Source organism: Chinchilla lanigera, unplaced genomic scaffold, assembly GCF_000276665.1.
Source record: "Chinchilla lanigera isolate Chin_1 unplaced genomic scaffold, ChiLan1.0 scaffold00023, whole genome shotgun sequence".
Lineage (NCBI taxonomy): Eukaryota > Metazoa > Chordata > Mammalia > Rodentia > Chinchillidae > Chinchilla > Chinchilla lanigera.
In genome coordinates this window covers 16,335,756-16,354,933 of record NW_004955424.1, presented here as the reverse complement: position 1 = coordinate 16,354,933, position 19,178 = coordinate 16,335,756, and the positions used below count along the sequence as shown (strand labels likewise).

The 19,178-nt window shown below is 35.2% G+C and overlaps 1 protein-coding gene across 6 annotated transcripts in view; it reads left to right on the top strand.

The window, feature by feature from the left end:
• Window positions 1-16,388, top strand: part of Aplf (aprataxin and PNKP like factor) — a 110,529-nt gene extending 94,141 nt beyond the window's left edge. For all 6 annotated transcript variants that reach the window (XM_013514729.1, XM_013514732.1, XM_005385664.2 and 3 more), the window contains 2 exons: window positions 5,854-5,900; window positions 14,992-16,388. In XM_013514729.1, coding sequence (XP_013370183.1) covers window positions 5,854-5,900; window positions 14,992-15,194 — 250 coding nt within the window. In that variant the 3' untranslated portion in view covers window positions 15,195-16,388. The remainder of the gene's footprint in view (window positions 1-5,853; window positions 5,901-14,991) is intronic.
• The last annotated feature ends 2,790 nt before the right edge of the window (window positions 16,389-19,178 follow it).

Below are 19,178 nucleotides of genomic sequence, written 5' to 3'. Positions count from 1 at the left end.
GTGTTTTCAACCTAATGATAATAGGCATTCTCTGGAATATTTACAATAATAAACTGCCTTTAAAAGGACCAATTTCTAAAATACATCAGGATCCATGATTTCAGGTTTAGTAGAAAACGTATTAGTATTAACTAAAGAAAGCTCATTTTCAACTTCGATATCACTAGAAACTCTTATGTACTCTAGTGAGAACTTAAAGCTGTTTGTATTACAAATGATTCAAGTTCTTTTAAGCAATAATTTTTCTTAAGTGGTAAAAGTAGGAAAATCAAGTATACAACTGGTGATCAAAAACTATGGTGAATAAACTTTCTACAGTAAAAGATACATTGCTAAGAATGATGGAATAGTGTTAGGAGCAAGGAAGATTATTTTAAATATTTTAAAGGGATTAGTTGCACTATGTCTTTTACTATAATAAATTTTGTAAAATTTAAACATTCATTGTATATTTTGATTACCCCTAATATTTTTCCTATTTAATAGAAAATATAGGAGATGATATAATCATTCATGTATATATGAATATATATAACTTTAAAGGTTCCACCAAAAAGCTGTTGGAGATAAATGAATTCAGCAAAGACATAGGATATAAAATCAACATACAAAAATCAGTAGTGTTTGTATACACTAACAGTGACCTCTCCAATAAAGAAATTGAGAAAACAATCCCACTGAAAATAGCTACACAAAATTCTTAGGAATAAATTTAACTAAGGAGGTATGAAAAAGAATAAAATCATTTTAAAAATACCAGAATACTTTTGAACCTATCGTGGAGACTATATCCCCTTATTTTCAATGAAATGCTTATGAAAAAATCGATAAAATGCTTTTGAAAAAAATCAAATGAGATATAAATACATGAAAAACTTTCTTGTATTCATGGATCAGGACAATGAATATTGTTAAAATGTCCATATTACCCAGAGTGATCCATGTATTCAGTGCAATACCTATCAGAATTCCAATGGCATTCTTCAAGAAATAGGAAAAAACCTTAAAATTTATACACAATCACTGAGACTCCAAATGGTCAAAGCAATCTTAAAATGAACAAAGCTGGAGGTATCTTAACACCTCCTTCAAAGTATGTTGCATAGCTGTAGTGATTACAACAGCGTGATACTGGTATCCATTTAAAGGAAATAAGATCAGTGTATGGAAGGCGTGCTTGCACTCTTCTGTTCATTGCAGTGTTGTTCACAATAGCCAAGGTGGGATCTCAACTGAAATATTTTTTTCAATACCAATTGGCCTTAAAAAAGGAAGAAATCCTGTCATTTTTGATAAACTGCATGAACCTGGAGGACATAATATTAAGTAAAATAAGCCAATCAGAGAAAAACAAATACTTCATGATCTCACATATAGAATCTACAATGTATATGTGTCTGTGTGTATGCTGAAAATTCAGATGGTAGTACTAGAAGTCATGTGATAAATACCAAATGGTAAATATAGACAGTTCATTCTGGATCTGTTTCCCATGATTATGAAAGTTGCTTTCCTGAAGAGGAATGATTTAAATCTACGCAATGCAGTTAGAAGAATATTCCTGGTAAACAGGGTGCGAGCACGTGCCAAAAATGAGAGAACCAAAAACTCCTCCTCTAGAATGGAAATGAAACATCGGGCCACAAGATTGGAACTGAAATTATGAAGGACCTTGAAAGTGAGGATAATTTTAAAAATTAGCATTCAGAATACTTATTTTTAATATTTAAATTGTTATATAAACCAAACATACCTAAAATTTGTTTGCCTTTCGAGTTTGTGCCTTTGTATGTGATATACTCTTTATAGCTTGACCTCATTTTCTTATTAATAGTCAAGGTTATGAGTTGTATTTATCATAAAAAGAATAAAATCATTTTTAAAATACCCAAACCAGGATACTTTTGAACCTGTCATAGAGGCTATATCCCCTTATTTTCAAGGAAAAAACTAGCACAATTTTTATGGCTGTTTTGTTATAATTAGAATTTCACTGTCTTAGTAAAGTGTAGAAAAGCACCAACTCAACTAGTTCCTTCTGGTCTACATTGCACTTTGGCACCTGTCTTTCTTAAATGAAAATTGTAGGTTTTCCAGGGAGAGGGTAGAACCTATTATCAGTGCCTCAAAGAAAAAACTTTTCTCTGAAGGCAGATGAAAGTCTACACATGGAGATGATATTTTCTTTCATTTTTTTGAACATAAAATTTCATAATATATTTTATCATCTTCCTTTTTGGAATATGCAACTATGATACTTTTTTCTTATTCATTCATTTATTCTGAAATGGCTTGCCTTTTCCTAGGTAGAATGTGAGGTTAGACTATGTAGATGAGAATTTGTGAATATAGCTATGGTTATGTCTTAAGTTAGTATAAAATGGGAAAATCTCACCTAAAACTTTAAGGTTGAACCTGCATCCTGTTTTCTGATACTGCATCTTCACTTTCCCTTTTTAACATTATTGTGCCTTTTCATCCTTCTAGCCTGACAACTGAGATCAGCAGTCTTTTAACAAGCATGTGGTTATAAACTACTTAAGTCTCTTCAATTCTTTTAAAGACCAACATTTAGTTACTTAAGATTCTTTTTTTTCCCCTTTTTTTATTTTAAAGAAAATAGTACAAAAAAAAGAACAGTAGCAAAATATAGACAACACAAAGCAAGGACATTGACAATGATACAGGGTTTCAAACCACATGATAGAGATTAAGAGGGGTTGTTATATTACATATTGTCATCTTCAATGAAGTTGCTCAGATTACCAGATGTAAGAATAGAAGATTGATCAAATCATTAAAGGGAATAAGAAAATAATAATGTAAAAGAACATTAGAGACAATATGTAGTGTCACTAAGCAGGATTGTAGGAATTCATCAATGGATATTACACTGCAAATTGTTGTCATCACATAAATTGCTCAGATTACCAGATACAAACATACAAAATTGGTAAAAATATTTTAAAAAAACTTTTAAACATTAACTGTTCCCCCTCAACAAGCCATCAGACACCAGATTCTAACGGAGCATTTGCAGGAGGTCTAGTAGCAAACAAGACCATATTTAACCATTAGCAATCCTGCTCAATTGTTAAGGGCAAACTAGGAAAAGATGAGGACTACGTGGGACCTGAAGCAAGAAAATATAGTTAAAAGGAAGCAGAAAAGGCCTTTAAATCTCGTACGACTATGGGTAGACAGGTAGCATCCATGTAGAATGTTAATATTTGGAGAATCGCAATGAAAGTATATGGAATTTTAGTGTTCTTTCTTGTACATATATTTGTAGATTTAATTATTTTTCAAAATGAACTATTACCAAAAAAGCCTCAAAGGCTTGAAGAAAGGATTGAAGAATCCTTTGGGGTTATTTGTTGTTATTGTTTGGTTTTTTAGTATCAGGAATCAAACTCAGGACCTAGCGCTGGCCAGGCAGGCGCTGTGCTGCTGACCTATCTCCCCCTCCCATCCTTTGGTATTAGTGGCCTCCATTTTCTTTCCTTCTTCCCTGATGCCCAGCATTAACTGTACTTTGCTGACTGAATTTGACAAACCAGTGACTTGTACCAGCATGTCTAGTAAGGAAAGATCGTCCTAGCAATCATCAATGTAGCTTTGTTTATTCGTAGCTCTCTTCATCACATCTAAGTTGTCCATTTTATTTTTTCAAGTTTGAAGTTTCTTTTCCATCAAAAGGTCAGATTTGGGTTAATTACCCCAACCACACAATCTGATGTAGAATCTCTTTTCCACTTCTCAAAATTGTTGAGTTATGACCCTAATTAACTGCAGTTCACTTATGCACTGCTTAATGCTCACATTGTAGGAAAAGTTATTTTTAAAAAGTTATAGCATTAGCCATGAGGAATATCACTGACTCTGACATAGGGCCTGACATACAAAATAAGTACTCTGTGACTATTTTTGAAAAAGTGATGAATGAATTGATGGCAAATGTTAGTTACTGACCACCTACCAAGGCTTTAGACCAAGGATGTACTATGTTTTGGCTCAAGGAGTTTCGCAGCAGTTTCATCTGAGTATAGCTTCCATTGTTACTCCCCTTTTACAAATGGGGGAATTGAAGTTTAGACAGCCAATAGATGGGTTAGGACTCTCACTGGATACTTTTCATTTTAGACATCACCCTCATGCAATTTTAGTCACTATACTTCTACTTTCAGTAATAACATTTCTACCTATAAAATTTTGGGGGAGGTCAGCCTATAAGAGGATGTTTTTTTGGGGGTTAAGGTAATCTAATTTTAAATTAATCTTAATTTTAAGTTAATTTTGGCTAGGCAAGGAGGATCTATTTCCTTTTATTGTTTGTTGAATTAAACATGTATTGGTCAATATGGTAGCCATACTAACTACATGTGGCTGCTTACATTTAACTGTTAGTTAACCAAAATTAAATTAATTTTAAAATTCAGGTCCTCAGTTCTATTGGCTGTATTTCAAGTGCTTAATGGCCATATATAGTCAGTTTCTGCTATACTGGACAGCATGGAGAGGGAAATTTTTTCATATTACAGAAAGGGCTTTTCAACAGTGCTGTAAAGATTCTAGGGTTTTTACTGGAACTTCTCTTTCCACCTCCATTTTTTTCTGTGTCAGAGGTTAGAGGTCTGCTTCCTCGAACTTTGGCCATTTTTATCCATTGGAATAGGTGTGGAAATATAAAGTAAATGGGAAGGTTTACAGAAAAACTTGGATCTATATGTAACCTATTATTTGCCCAAATGAAAGAAAATGAAGAATAAGATTATTTAGCCCAAGAAGGAGAAGGCCTATGGCACGATTCAGTACCTGTTTATTAAAAACTATCATAAGGAATATTTCTTATCTTCAAAAAAGTTGTTATTTTACAGTTTAAAAAGTGCTTACCTAATGTCTGTCCTGCTGCTGCCCCTAGACTATCTCTTTAAAGGTAATGTATCATTTTAAATATTTCAGCCTCAATGCCAACATAGAGCCAGAACATAGTAAAATATTCAGCCAATATTTGCTAAATGAATAAACAAATGAAACTTCATTGTATAAATATAATTATTTCTGACAGGCATATTAGAAAATTGTACATCTCAGCATGTATTTATTGGTAGTATACCATAGTTATCCTTTGTTTTTTTCCCCCTAGAGAGGGGATTAAGCAGTTGTTTTGGATTTTTGCTGCTGGGAGTTTTATGTTATCTGGAGAAAGTCATATATCCCAAGCGTGTTCAGTAAAATAATGGGATGAAAATAAGTACATATAATATCAAATGATCTTGAAACAATTTTGGTTTGACTTTAGAAATTTCAAAAATATTGAGCTTCCTGTTTTCTCATAACCAGTGATTGGTGTTCTTTTGAAAAATTATTTAAATTGGGCTTTTTCTTGGATTCAAGAATGGCCCTATAAGTATCTTTCTCGAAAATGTATATGTGAAATATATGTATTGTATTATTGTATTAATACATAATATATTAACATATATATATGCACACATACAATTAGCATTTGTGTGATATGTTAGATGCTATTTGCCTATTTTGTGTTATAAGATTTTAGAAATGTACTATGTTGGATCTTAGAAACATGATATATAATGTTTTATCTCACCTTGTCTTTCTAGAGTGTAATTTCTTGAGGTTTGAATTTTATTTTGCTCACTACTTTATATCTAAAAATATGTTTGGTATGGAGTGGGCGCTCAGTAAGTACCACAATTAAAAGCAAGTGCTTTTTACTATGAGACCTAGTGGGGCCTAATCTTGTTTGTAGGTTATTTAGGTTCTAGGTTAGTTAAAATAGTCTTATTACTTGTCAATACTTGCAAAAACTTTTTTCTATTTTTTTTTCAGGAAGAATCCCCAGCACAGGATAGAGTATAGACACAGTACACTTCAGGGTAAGTAGTTCTACTTCAGGAACCTCTAAAAGAACCCTTTTTACGATTCTCCTGTTAAACCTTGATACAATTTCCAGTTATTATGAAAACTTTTTATTTCTACTCTGTGAGTGTGAATTGCTGATTTTAGTGAATTTTCTTAGATTAAAAAAGCTATGTACCTTTTGTACAGCAAGTGTGACCCCGAGTCATCATCTCACCATAGATATTTTCTTTGCATCTGTTAGAATTCTTTGGCTCATCAGTAACTAAACACAGCATTTCAAAGAAGTCTAAGTGATGAGAACTCATTGACTTCTATAACTGAAAAGGCCAGAGGTAGGGCTGGATTTAAATGACATTTACTGCTTTGACTCATTAATAATGTCAGCAATATTGCCCAAAAGCCCAATTTCCTACCACCATTCTGTCTTTAGAGAGGCATTACCATTCTAGGGCATTGTCTCCCAGCTAAAAGACTAAATGCATCCTTACTGAGCTAATATAATAAACACCCATATTTATATCTAAGGAGAGAATGAACAACTTTGACCATGATTCCTAAGGAAAATAATGAAATTTATTCTTTTTACTAGCTTTGATTGCATTCCTGCCCTTGAACTAATCACTATGGCCATTTTGTTGAACCAGGGCAGAGTCACTTTCATCAAAAGAACCACAGGGGTCCCGGATAGAAACTAAACTTGGGGAAAGGGAGGAGAGGGGACAGATATCAAGTGTTATCTGTTCTGTTTGCATCAGTCCATTTTCCCTTCTGTTTCTCCTGTTTCTGGATTCTTACGTTTTTTTCCTTTTCACAACTTCTTTGTAATATTTATATAATGCAAAGACCGGGTGAGCAAACAATGTCACTACCCTCAAAATGAGAGTAAAACACACACTGTTGAGGCTATGCTCACTTGCACTTCTGTGTACGTACATAAAACCCACTTAGGATAAAACAGTGAAACTAACTTCACAGTAGGATAATCCACTTGATATTTTTTATTGCAACTCTGTTGCTTTAGTATTCAAATATAAATGCACTTCATCTCAGCTAACAGGGTATGGAGGTTATACCTATACCTTCTTCTGAGCTGTTTATATTGATGTAGTATTTGTGGTAGTGAAAGTAGCTTTTTCCCCAGCAATACTATAATATGGCATTATCCCATGAAAGGACATTTGTATATCTTCACAAAAACAGGAGCTGTACCTAAAAGCTATCATTTTGCATCATATAACATAGTTTATATTGTCTGAATTTTCTTTGAAAAATTTGTTGGAATTATCATTGAAGTATCTTCTGAATCAAGAATATGCTTTACAACAGTTCACTTTTTAAGAAGCACATTTTATTTTATTGGAAATTTAGTTTTTCTTTAAAAAACAGTCTAGATTTTTTAGACAATAATTTAGCCTTATGCACAGTAGTCCACTGTTATCCACAGTTTTCTATTATTTTAGTTACCTGCAGTCAACCTAAGTTTTGCATAACTTCTACTGTATTATATTGTCATAGTTACTCTATTTTACTATTGGTTATTATTGTTAATCTCTTACTGTGCCTCATCGATAAGTTAAACTTTATCATAGATGTGTATCTATAGGAAAAAACGTGGTGTATGTAGAGTTCAGCACTAACTCCAGTTTTAGGCTCCACAGGAAGTCTTGGAACATTTTTTCTGTAGATAAGGAAGACTACTGTATGTAATTTCAGGAGTTGTTATGTACTGGTGTGGTTAGAACATCCCTTCCCCCACTGAAACTTAGTCTGGAGCATTTCAAATATTAAATTAAATGTTAAAATCTTCCTATAGTTTCTCATTCAGAAATAACTAACATAGAATTCTAACATACTTGTTTTTCACATCTCCAAAATCTTTAAAGTTTAGCATTACCCAAGATTGTAATCTCATGTATGTATTGATTCATTTTTTTCATGTGTTACTTATATTTTATATGATAAACTTAGCAATGCAAGAACTAGCTGAACCACCATTAGGAGAACTACCACTGGCTTTCCCTGCTTATGGGGAGGTGCTCTGAAATCCTGGTGGCAAGAGAAGGAATACTTTCTCTGGGGTTTATCAGGGTAGATTTGATGTGAGAACTTTAAATTGATCTTTAAGGTAGTAGAAGAACTGGACAGGTTTTGTTTTATTTCTTAAAATTAAATATTCAACTTAAGGAGGGGTATCATAACTACATAACAAAACAAGATTCAACATGGTACCAACATTAAAATACCCACATTAAATTCTTACTATTTAATTTCTACTTTGTAGTACTCTGAAAACACTTTAGTCTATAAATTTTTTCTATTCCTGTAACAGTTTACATAGTATATTGTTTTTTAGGTTTGACTACTGTCATCTGTTAAGTTTCTTGCATATCTAATTAATTTAAGACTTTGCTAAGTTTCCACATGTTTTCAGATGGCTGCAGTTTTTGCACAGTGTATTGAATGCAGTAGTAAACAGTGCCAGGAAAATTTTGTTTTATGCTTTCTTAGCTACCTTACCTGTTGACAGCATCTAAAATAAATTGTCATCAGTGTTTTTTTTCATCTGATGACTGGAGTCATTCTTTCTGGCATCTATTGTTATGTGGTATACATTCTTCCAGGCAGTTGGTACCATTCATGAGTGAAAATTTAGATTGTTCTTTGATAACTAATGTCTTAGTAGTTCTGCAATGGTGTATATGCATGTTTATATGTACCTTCCTCACCCCTCCAAAAGTTGGAACCGTGAGAGCTAGAAAGAAAGCTACTGAGGAAAGTCAGAGAAACTTAAATGAAATTCTGTAAACTACTACTTACTTGGGGGAAAGCTGAAAGAGTAAGGAATATCCAAGTGCCTGGTGCAGTGGTGTTTAAAGAATAAACTTTCTGTATAACAAAGTGGAAATCAGAAGTATACAAACTGCTTTCTCAAAATATGATTAGTGTCTGATGCATCTAGAATTACTCCTTAGGTATAAAATGAAACATCAAAAATATTCTCATAGTATATAGTAAATGATCTGAGCCAAAGTGTTTCTTTACTTAATGAAAGTCCTAAGATTTGTGGGAAAGGAAAGGAAATAATTAAATTTTTAATCTGTAAAGGAGCATTTTCCATCTTAGATTTTAATATGAGAAAGCTGTTCCATAAAATCAGTTTGAAAAGATCTTTTCTCTGTATGAAGCCAGCATTTCTTCTGTGATAGATCTGGAAAGGCATTCTCCTCATTAACTAACACTGGAAGCTGAGTTCTGGAGATAAGAATTTGTAGTAAAATTTTAAGTTGTAAAGAAAATGTTGGATACAAAAACCGGAACTGTCATTCTTAAATTACTCTGCATAAACAGAAAAGCCAGAATTTACAACCCAGTCTCTAACGTACCCAGTTGATTTCTATCCCCTTGTCTAGTCTTCTTTCTCTCAAACTATGCTATTTTTAAGACATTTTTGGGGGCAAGAGGGATGGACAACCAAATAACAGTAACAATAACTAGCAGTAAGGAATCTATAAGCATTGTAGGTATAGAGTGAGAACAAGAATTTCTTCCAAGTTCACCTTGTTTTGGAAGAAACAAGCTCACTTCCGGTTTTTCAGATACATGTAATCATTATATTTCAAACAACTAAATATAATGCAAAAATGCGCTTAATTTTTAAAATTACGTATTCTGTTTCTTTGCACATCCGTTGGAGTCGGCTACAAAAATAAAACTACAAAAAGTATAGTTTTTATTAGCACATTAAACAGTTCTTTGTTAGGTCTGCTGTGATCTGTGTACTTCTAGCTTTTTACTAACAGTGGTGTTCTCTGTACAGCACTGGACTGTGGTGTAGGATTCTTTTCTAATGCACCTCCTCAGGACTGAGTTGTGTGGTTCTCTAACTAAAAAACTCCCTTCTCTAATGAAAAAGCTTCGTGTATGAGAAGCTTTCTTTTAAATTTTTAAATCTTTATTAGTGCACACTTCTTACACAATGATCACATCCTCATGGGGAGTTGGTACGTGCACATAACACATTTTAATCCCTTCCCCATTCCCTGTCTTCTCTTCCTCCATCTCCTGGTCATTTTCCTATTTGCAAAACTCTATCTCCTTATTTCCTATTATCTTTTATTTTGTTCTTTAGGATTAAAATCCTACTGTCCTGTGGTATTTAAACTTGGATATCTGATTTGTTTCCCTTAACATTCTGGTCTCAAGGTGCATCCCTTTTCCTACAAATGACTCAAATGTACCCTTCTTTAGGGCACAGTAGTACTACTCTATTACGTATAAATAATGCATTCTTTATTTGTTCATCTGTTGTTAGACAGATAGGCCCCTTCCAAGGTTTAACTGTTTCCTTCCTGTAAACACAGGCATGTATGTATCACTGTAACATGATGTCCTTAACTCTTTAGAGAAGATACCTAGAAGGAGAATGCCTTAGTTGAATGGATTTCTAGTTATAGTTTGTTTTTTTTTTTTCCCAGAACCTCCATACTGATTTCTATTGGTGGTTGTAATAGTTTACATCCCCAACAACAATGTCAAAAGGTTCCCTTTTCCTTCAGCCTCCCAAACATTTGTTATTATTTGATTTCTTGATGATGGCCATTCTTTCTGATACAGATGAAATCTCAATATAGTTTTAATTTGCATTTCTCAAGTGGCCAGAGATGAACATTTTTCATGTATTATTGGCCATTTGTCTGCCTTTTGAGAAGTGTCCATTTCAGTTGCCCAGTTTTCGACTGGGTCTTTCTTTTGGGTAGTCTAATTTTTAAAAGTTCTTTAGACCTCTATGAGGAATATCTGGCAAGATTTTTTTTTCCCATTCTGTAGGTTGTCTCTTCACTCTTTAATTGTTTCCTTCATTTTGTAGATGCTTTTCAATTTGATATGATTCCATTTGTTTATTCTTGGTATTATTTTTTGTTCAGAAAGTCCTTGCCTACACCTATGTCTTCAAAAGTTTTATGCATTTTATCTTTCATCAGGTTCAATATTTCTTTTTTAACACTTAGATCTTCTACCCATTTTGAATTTTTATATAACAGGCAAAGCTATTTGCAAGTGTTATGCAAACTGCTCATTTCATCACTTTAAATCCAGATGCCTATACACCATGCTGTATGTTTCAGCTTGCCCAGTTAGGGAGCAGATGCACAGAGGTGCGTTTTCCTCTTCTTGTTTTCAGCATTTTCCATATTCCTTTTGGAATAGAACATTAATTTTTATGGTAAAGGTGAACATTTTATTTTTAGGTGGTAGACACATTTATTCCAGAGCCATGCTTCCTGAAATTGTTCCTGTGATTTAGGAAATCATGTCATAATTTAGATCAACAATTTCACTGGGTCAATGTATTTGCTAAGTTTTGTTACCCCTAGGCTCACTTACACTGAAGAGCAGAAACCAATATTGTTCTAAAATCAGCATCACACAACTAACAGTTTAAAAGCAATAGGAAAATCCCATGTAGATAACAATTGCAAATATTTGAAATTGTTCACTGAACCCACTACAAGAGAGCATTAATTAGCTTCCACAAAAGTAATAACACGTTAGCACTTAAAGCCATGTTAAGAAGTATCTACAGGATGTCGCTAATAAAGAGCATAGAGCTGATGTCCAGGGAGTCTTAGGTCATTATTTTACTTATTCATTTGAAACCTTTGCTGTGAAGTAAAGTGGATGAAATTGACTACTTGCTACCCTTCTGTTACAGATATTTTGGGTATTTACTGGACTTCCTATTAAAGGAACATAAATCTATAAATATAAATATCAAATTAATATAATAATAGTTATAAACATTTTTTGAGGAAACAATTGAGGTTCTTCTGATTAAAAACCTTACTACCTCAACAGAAGAATCTGCTCAATAAATTGCTAGAGTGCTAGTATTCACTGAGGCTTGAAGTCCCTTCATGTAGCAAGATTTAAATAAAAGTTTCTTATCTTAGGTAATTCATTATAGTGATAGAACCAAAGGTGATCAAAGGTGTAGACTAAATAAGAAGGGTTCTGTAAAACAAAAGATGTTCAATTTGGAAATGTTTCACTTTTCATCTATTTGTATATTCAGCAAATGTATACTAATTGCCTTCCACATGTTAAGCACTGGTGTAGGAGCTGCGAGTGCAATAGATGCAAAGCCCTGCCCTTGTGGAATCGTTACAAATGTGGACAGCATACATATAAACAATTACATGATGTCATGTGATAATTGCTAAGAGGAGAAGTCTGTATGAGAACAGAACAGCAAGAGTGTGGGGGAAGGAGGCACCATCACCCATATAATGGTAAAAGATACACTGATGATTTGACATTAAAAAAAAAAAAAGGGGGGGGTGGGCTGGGGATTTAGCTCAGCGGCAAAAGCGCCTGCCTGGCAAGCGCAAGGTCGTGAGTTCGGTTCCCAGTACCGGAGAAAAACCCCAAAAAACAAAACAAAACAAAACAAAAAAAACAGAGGGAGGGAGGGCAAGCCAGGTGATCGTCTGAGGTAGAGTATGCCAGGGAGTGGGAGTAGCAGGTTTTCCCAGAAGAACAGCAAAGAGTAGATAGAACTGGAACAGGGAGAGTAAGTAGAGAGTGGCATGAAATAATGTTAGGAAAGCTAGCAGTGGGCCAGTTAAGTAGGGCTTGGAAGCCAAAACCTTGAATTAAGGACTTCAGAATTTTTTTAGCAGGAGGTAGAAATCTATTGCAGATTTTCTGGGTTCTTCATGTAGAAAAAGCTAGGGTGGAGGCAAGGAACCTGGTTAGGAGGTCATTGCATCCAGGACAGAGATGATAGTGTCTGAACCAGTCTTACCGTGGATGTAGTGAGATGTAGTGAGTACACACAAAGATAGGCCCAATAGGGTTTCTTGACACATTGGAGTTGGGTTTTTAGTAAAGGGTGTTCAAGATGACTCCAGCCAGAAGACTGGAAGGTTAGAGGAATCATATTGAAGACGGATAAAAGAATGATCAGATTTGAGTGAGACAACGCAGGAGTTTTGTTCTGAGAGTTTAGGTTGCAGATGCCAGTCACGCAGGTGGAAATAGTACAGGGGCAGTCAGGTAAATAAGTCTGGAATTCAGGGCAGTGGGTTGAGGTTTATGACATAAGTTTGGAGGCTTTGGTATTAGACTGGATGGAGTCAAGCAAGGACTGGGTTAGAGAAGAGGTCCCAGCCTGAAACAAAGGCATTCCAAAATTTAGAGATTGTTAAATTAAGGAAAGTCCAGCAAAGGAGACCAAGAAGGAGCAGCCAATGAGGCCGGAGGAGAATTTAAAGTTGTTTCACGTTTACATCTGTTTTGCACATAAACTCTTTAAGATACTGTCTAAATCTAAAGGGGAACAGTTTGCTGAGACATGATGAACACATACCTTGATGGTCCTGTGCAAGTGCATGTACAGCAGAATGTTTGTATGAGGTACTTCCAAGAGGAAATAGACAAGAACAGATGTTGGTGTTCTCTTTTTGCTCACTTCCCCAACTTTCAGCTACCCTGGAGTCCCAAGTGGAGTCCCAAGTGTTTTTTTTTTTTTTTTTAAATGCATTTTTCCATTTTTAAAAATGAGAAATTGAGGGCTGGGGATGTTGCTCAGTGGCATAGCACCTGCCTGGCAAGCACAAGGTCCTGAGTTCGATTCCAAGTACCAAAAAAAAAAAAAAAATTAACATATGTAAAAAATGAGAAATTGCAATTAGCTAGACGTAAAACATTTCCTTGAGATGTCTGCTGGGAAGTAAAGATACATAAACAGATAAGTGTATTGCAAGATTTCTCTTATGGAACTGACAGACTTGTATTATTCTATAAGAGTAAAGTATATATTATGTATCCTTTTCAGCTCAGTTATCAAGAAACTTGATGCTCAGTTTATAGTTATGTTAAAAATTCAGGTTGAAATTTATATATTTTGTTCTTTATGTTCTTAGTTTCATTTTTTTGCATTTTGTTGTTTAATTACTAAGATAAGCTATCTCAGATCCTCTTTGGAAAGAGCACTGATGCAGTCTGCATGGTAGAACTTTTTTGAGTTGCCCAGCAGACTGTAATATTTTTAGCCCATATACCTGCTGTCCACCAGGGATTGTCCTTGGCTACTGAGGTTTCTGGGTAAAGTCTTCCTAGTTGGTTCTGAAATGTCCCATATCATCCTTGAGTTTCTTACCACCTAACTTTCAACCAGCTTTGCTGCACCCTGTGGAAAGAACACAAAACAGAGTAGGGAAAGGGATAAAGGAATTTGGAGACAGAAAAATTTTCTAATATTATTATTTGTATTTATATTAACATTATTAATATTTATATTTTCATATATATAAAGTTCTACTGGCTATTACCGTAAGTCTTACTGAAACATGAACTGTAAGAAACCTTAGATTCATAATACTAACTTTCCTAAGGGATTAAAGTTATATCTTCCTTTTGATCTCAGTCCTGGCATGTCCAGACAGACTTTGCTGGGTTTGCTGTGAAAACGAAACCTCCCAAATTTCAGTGTCTTACAACAACAGATAGGTGTATTTCTCCTTCCTGGTGCATCTGTGAGCTGCCTATGGCTCGGCCCCACATGTACTCTCACCCTAGAAGCCAGGTTGAAGGCTCAGCCCGTCTCTGGAGCATGCTGTTGTTCATTGTGGCAGAGGAGAAGTGGTCAAACAGAACCACAGAGACTCAAAGCTTCTACTTAGAAGTGGTGCACACACTTCTGGTCATGTTCCTTGCCACGTCAATGGGGCATGTGTGTGTGTGTGTGTGTGTGTGTGTGTGTGTGTGTGTGTGTGTAGTGTTATTCCAGGAAGAGGCGGCAAGTAACTGGAACAGAGTACTTTCTATCACATCGGAATGTGGGGTGGCATGACTGTGATTACGATGTTGCTAAGGAACTATTATTTTGACTCTTACATGTTACTCCCAGAACTTCATGCTAAGAAAAGTCAGTATCATAAATAACAACCGATCATTTTAGTGCCCTTTTCAAAAATTTGTAGTACTGAACTATATATCAATAAAATTAATTCTTCTTGATGTACAAAGACATTTTACAGTGAACATCTCTAAGTGAGGCTGAATGGCAGTTGACGTGTTGCGTCCCAATATTCTGTTTGCCAGGGAGAAGCGCTGCAGAGGAAGAGGCCGGTGCTGGACAGCCCAGTGAGTGTGACCTGCAGGACAGCTTTCTAGATGCTGAGGAAGACAGGCATGAGCTGACAGATGAAGATTCAGACTGGGAACCGGGAAAGGAAGACGAGGACCAGGAGGATGTGGAAGAGCTTTTGAAAGAGGCAAAAAAGTTTATGGAAAGAAAAAAGTAACTCTTTTCCTGTATTAGATTCACATTTACTTTTTCTCTTTGGAAAAATTCAGGAACTAAGGAGGTGCTTCAGTGATCCTTTCCTTTCTTTTGATAGTTGTAACTTTTGCTATTGACTCTTTGCAAATAAAACATTGAAGTGTCTGCCTTCTGTGTAGCGAAAAGAATTAATTTTGTTACCTTGCCCTTTCTTTCCCATTTAAGGTGTCTGGCAATAGGAAGCAGACAAAGAGGTCAAAGAGCAAGAATTAATACTTTTCATGTACTTTGTATATTGGCAATAAAACGTAAAGTCCATAGGTTTTCGTCTTCTTCTTTTTTCCAAAGATTCTGTCTTTATAGAGTACTATGCAAGCATATCTAGGAAAATTACATGAGGGCTGGGGAGGCATGATTGCTATTGTAGTTCTTCAGCCAAAATGAGGCTTTACAAGTGACAGCTATTACATACATAATGGCTATTAATTTTTCTACATGTGAACTTTATAGTTTCATTTACTACTTATACTCTGAAATTTGGAGAAATTTTTACTAAATCAGCACTGCAAAAATTCAGCTAAGTTATAAAAATGATCACCTTACAGGAAATGTTATTTTGTGTCCCACATGTGTAATTTACTGTAAATCTGAGTTTAAAGGTAGAAAAACTCAAAGAATTTGACATTTTTTTGCAAACTAAAGGCCAACCTATTATTTTAGCTCTCATTGTTCTATCTTTGCATTAAGAATATAAAAATGATTTTAACCATAATTTTCTCAAAAGACATTATTTCTTGTATGCTCAGATGAAAGTAGTGAGTTGTTTGCCAGGGTTTAAGACTCTAGTTTCTTACATGAAAAAGTTCTCCAGTTAAATAACATGTATCTCTGTATTTCTGTTATTAAACTACTGTAGGCTCAGCAGTATCATTTTAAATGACTTTAAATTCTTAAAATATAGTTTAGAATTTTAATAGTGGTTCAGTGTATATATATATATGTACAGTGCAAGAGGTATATTTTTGAAATCATAAATCAGTAACTGAGATGCAGCTTTATTAAACAATGTTTTCACTCTAAAAACCTATGCTATGAAAGAGCAAAACATCTATTATATTGTTTTCTTAGTGTTTTTAAATATCTCTCTAATTAAACAGTATTAAACTTTACTTAAACTTAAGCAAGGTCAATAAATATTTCTCTAGAGTATTACCTATGTTCTGACTATTGTTATTTGGAAACTCATTTTTGTCTACTTACATATTTTTAGTCTCAGGAACTTGACAAACCTGTGAATAAAATGTTTGAATTTATTCTCATTCTCTACTAACTAAATCCTTAAAGAGCTCTTCAGTCCACTCCTAGGTACGTATTCAAAGGCATTGAAAACATGTCCACCCAGGAACTATGCACAATGCCCATAGAAGCATTATTCTTAATAGCTAAGAACTAGAAACATCAAGATATCCATCAGCTGATTAATGAAGTAAACAATGTGGTGTCCCTGTGCAGTGAAATATTATTTGGCCATAAAAAGGAGCAAAGTGCTCATATGTCTAAAACAGATAAATCCATAGAGACAGAAAGTAATTAGTGGTTTCTAGTGACCTGGGCAGGGAGAATGGATAATTGATATATGGTTTATGAGTAGTAAAAATAGTCTAAAATTATCTTAGAGTGGTAGTAGTACAACTCTGTAAATATACTAAAACCAATGAACTGTACAGTTCCAAAGGGTGACTTTCATGGTATGTCAATTAGATATTTCACTAAAGCTGTATTAAAGAAAGAGTGCAAAGTCTAACACTTGTATTTTAGGAATAAAACATTTAACATCAAAAGATATTCTAATAATAATAGAGTAATAAAGAGTTCATAATAGCTGGTTTTTAAGGATAGTTTGACATAACTTTTATAAACGCCCTAAGACATTTTGTGTAAAACAAGTATTTCAGTGTGCAACTTGAGTGTAGGATAATGAAAAACTGCCACTTAGAAGTGTTAAATCTATGAAGATGACATCAGGCTGTCAGTGTTCTTAGGAGCAATATTAACACAAGCTTGACTCTTTAACTAATTGCTGTCCTATACAGTGACTAAGAGCCAGTTCTCCCCATCATGATGTTCAGGAACTTAGACTGTATCCCACCCTCCTTTGTCACAGTAAAAATGATCACATACTTAATGTGCTTTAATGGCAAGAAGTTGGAATCTCTGGAGAGAGATTCGGAAAGCTGTGAATATTAAGGAATGGAACTTTGTACTGCTGTTAACATTTTAGCTTAACAAATGTATTAAAACAGTGATTCTTGACTTTGCCATGGATCAGAGTCCTCTGTGAAGTTCTCTAAGAAGATAAATCCTGGGCGCTGTCACAGAATACGGGGTCAGAATCTCTCCGATCACCATGATGAATGTTAAACAAGCAAATAGACCCCCATGCTCTGTAGTTCTGGTATCAAGGGAGAAGAGAGCTTCTACAGATCTGGCCAGATGAGCCACTTTCATGGAGCACTAGTGAGCAGCTCGGTGCAGCTCCAAACGGTGGCGTCAAGCACATTTGGAGGCGTCATGAAAGAAAATGAACCATTCCAAGGTTTGGGATTGGCCTGTGAGACATTATTTTTCATGATGCATCAAAGATGGAAATCCATGAGTCTGAAACCATATACGTTCAAGACTATATTATTTAGGAGATTTTAAACTCTGCTAGGTGTGAGCTTATCTAAGTTTAGCTGCTCACACTGGTGGCAGCTTCACCATCAGGAACTTCCTTAGACGATATGCCCATGGGTAGTGTCAGATCTGTGCAACCCACAATGAAGGCCTCCCGAGGTGCAGCAAAACAAAATGAACAGCAGCAGGACTGAAAACGAATCTAACCCCTTGAAGTTTCAGTCTATCCTTCATAGATTAAAACCATCCTTGTGCTCTGTGCGGAAGCAGAGGCTCACATGGTGATTACCAGGGACTCCAGAGGAGGATGGACTTGAAACACTGAAAGGGTACAAAATTTCAGTTCAAGAAGAGGTATAAGTCCAAGAGAGCTACTCTGTCACAAGGTGACTACTGAGGACCCTACAGTGGGTGCCCATCTCCTGCTTGCCGTTAGCATTCACGGTAGAAAAAAAATAGAGCAAGAGATGAAATAGGAGTGCAGGCAGGGATCTGGAATGACCAGTTTTTCTCGGGGAACAGATGGCCCCGAGCAAAGAACCTTGGATTTTCTCATTACCTTGGAGTCAAGGACAGTGAGCGAAGGGCAGCAGGCATTTCTAGGAACAGTAATGGCGACTGTGGTACGCTCGTAGGAAGAACAAGGCATTCTTGCAAGGACAAGGAGGAGACGGGGTGGGGGCAGTGAGGAAACTGTAGTCTCCCCAGTGTTTATGGTCTCTTCTCTTGCCCTGCAGTCATCAGCCCTAGGGCTCCAGCTGTGACCAAAAAAGGGCGGCGAGTTTCCTTGTTCCAGTCTGGCTCAGGGGCAGGACAAGAACAAGCATGGATACCCCACAGACTCAGTTTGGAATTTGTGGCTCCCCCTAGGTGACTTCAGCTAATAACTGCGTATTGCGCCTTGAAAATGGCAAAGGTAGACTTTAGTGTTCCCACAACACAAAAAATGGGTATTATGTGAGACAATACATTCGTTAGTTCAATTAGCCATTCCACAATGCATGTTTCAAAACATCACATTGTTAAATGTGATGATAAATAAATGAACAAATAAATAAATGATTTTACTTGTCAAATAAATATGAGAAAACTTTCTAGTAGAAAAAATCAGGTGGAAATTGAAACCTATTTAGAAATAAGCTAAATCATAGAAGCACCCTATATGTTCATCAACAGGTAAATAGACAAAATGTGGGATATATGTATACAATAGAGTACTATTCAGCCATCAAGAAGGATAAATTATAGTCATCTGTAGGAAAATGAGTGGATCTTGAATCCATAATACTAAGTGAAATAAAGCACACACATTAAATATCACCTGGTTTCT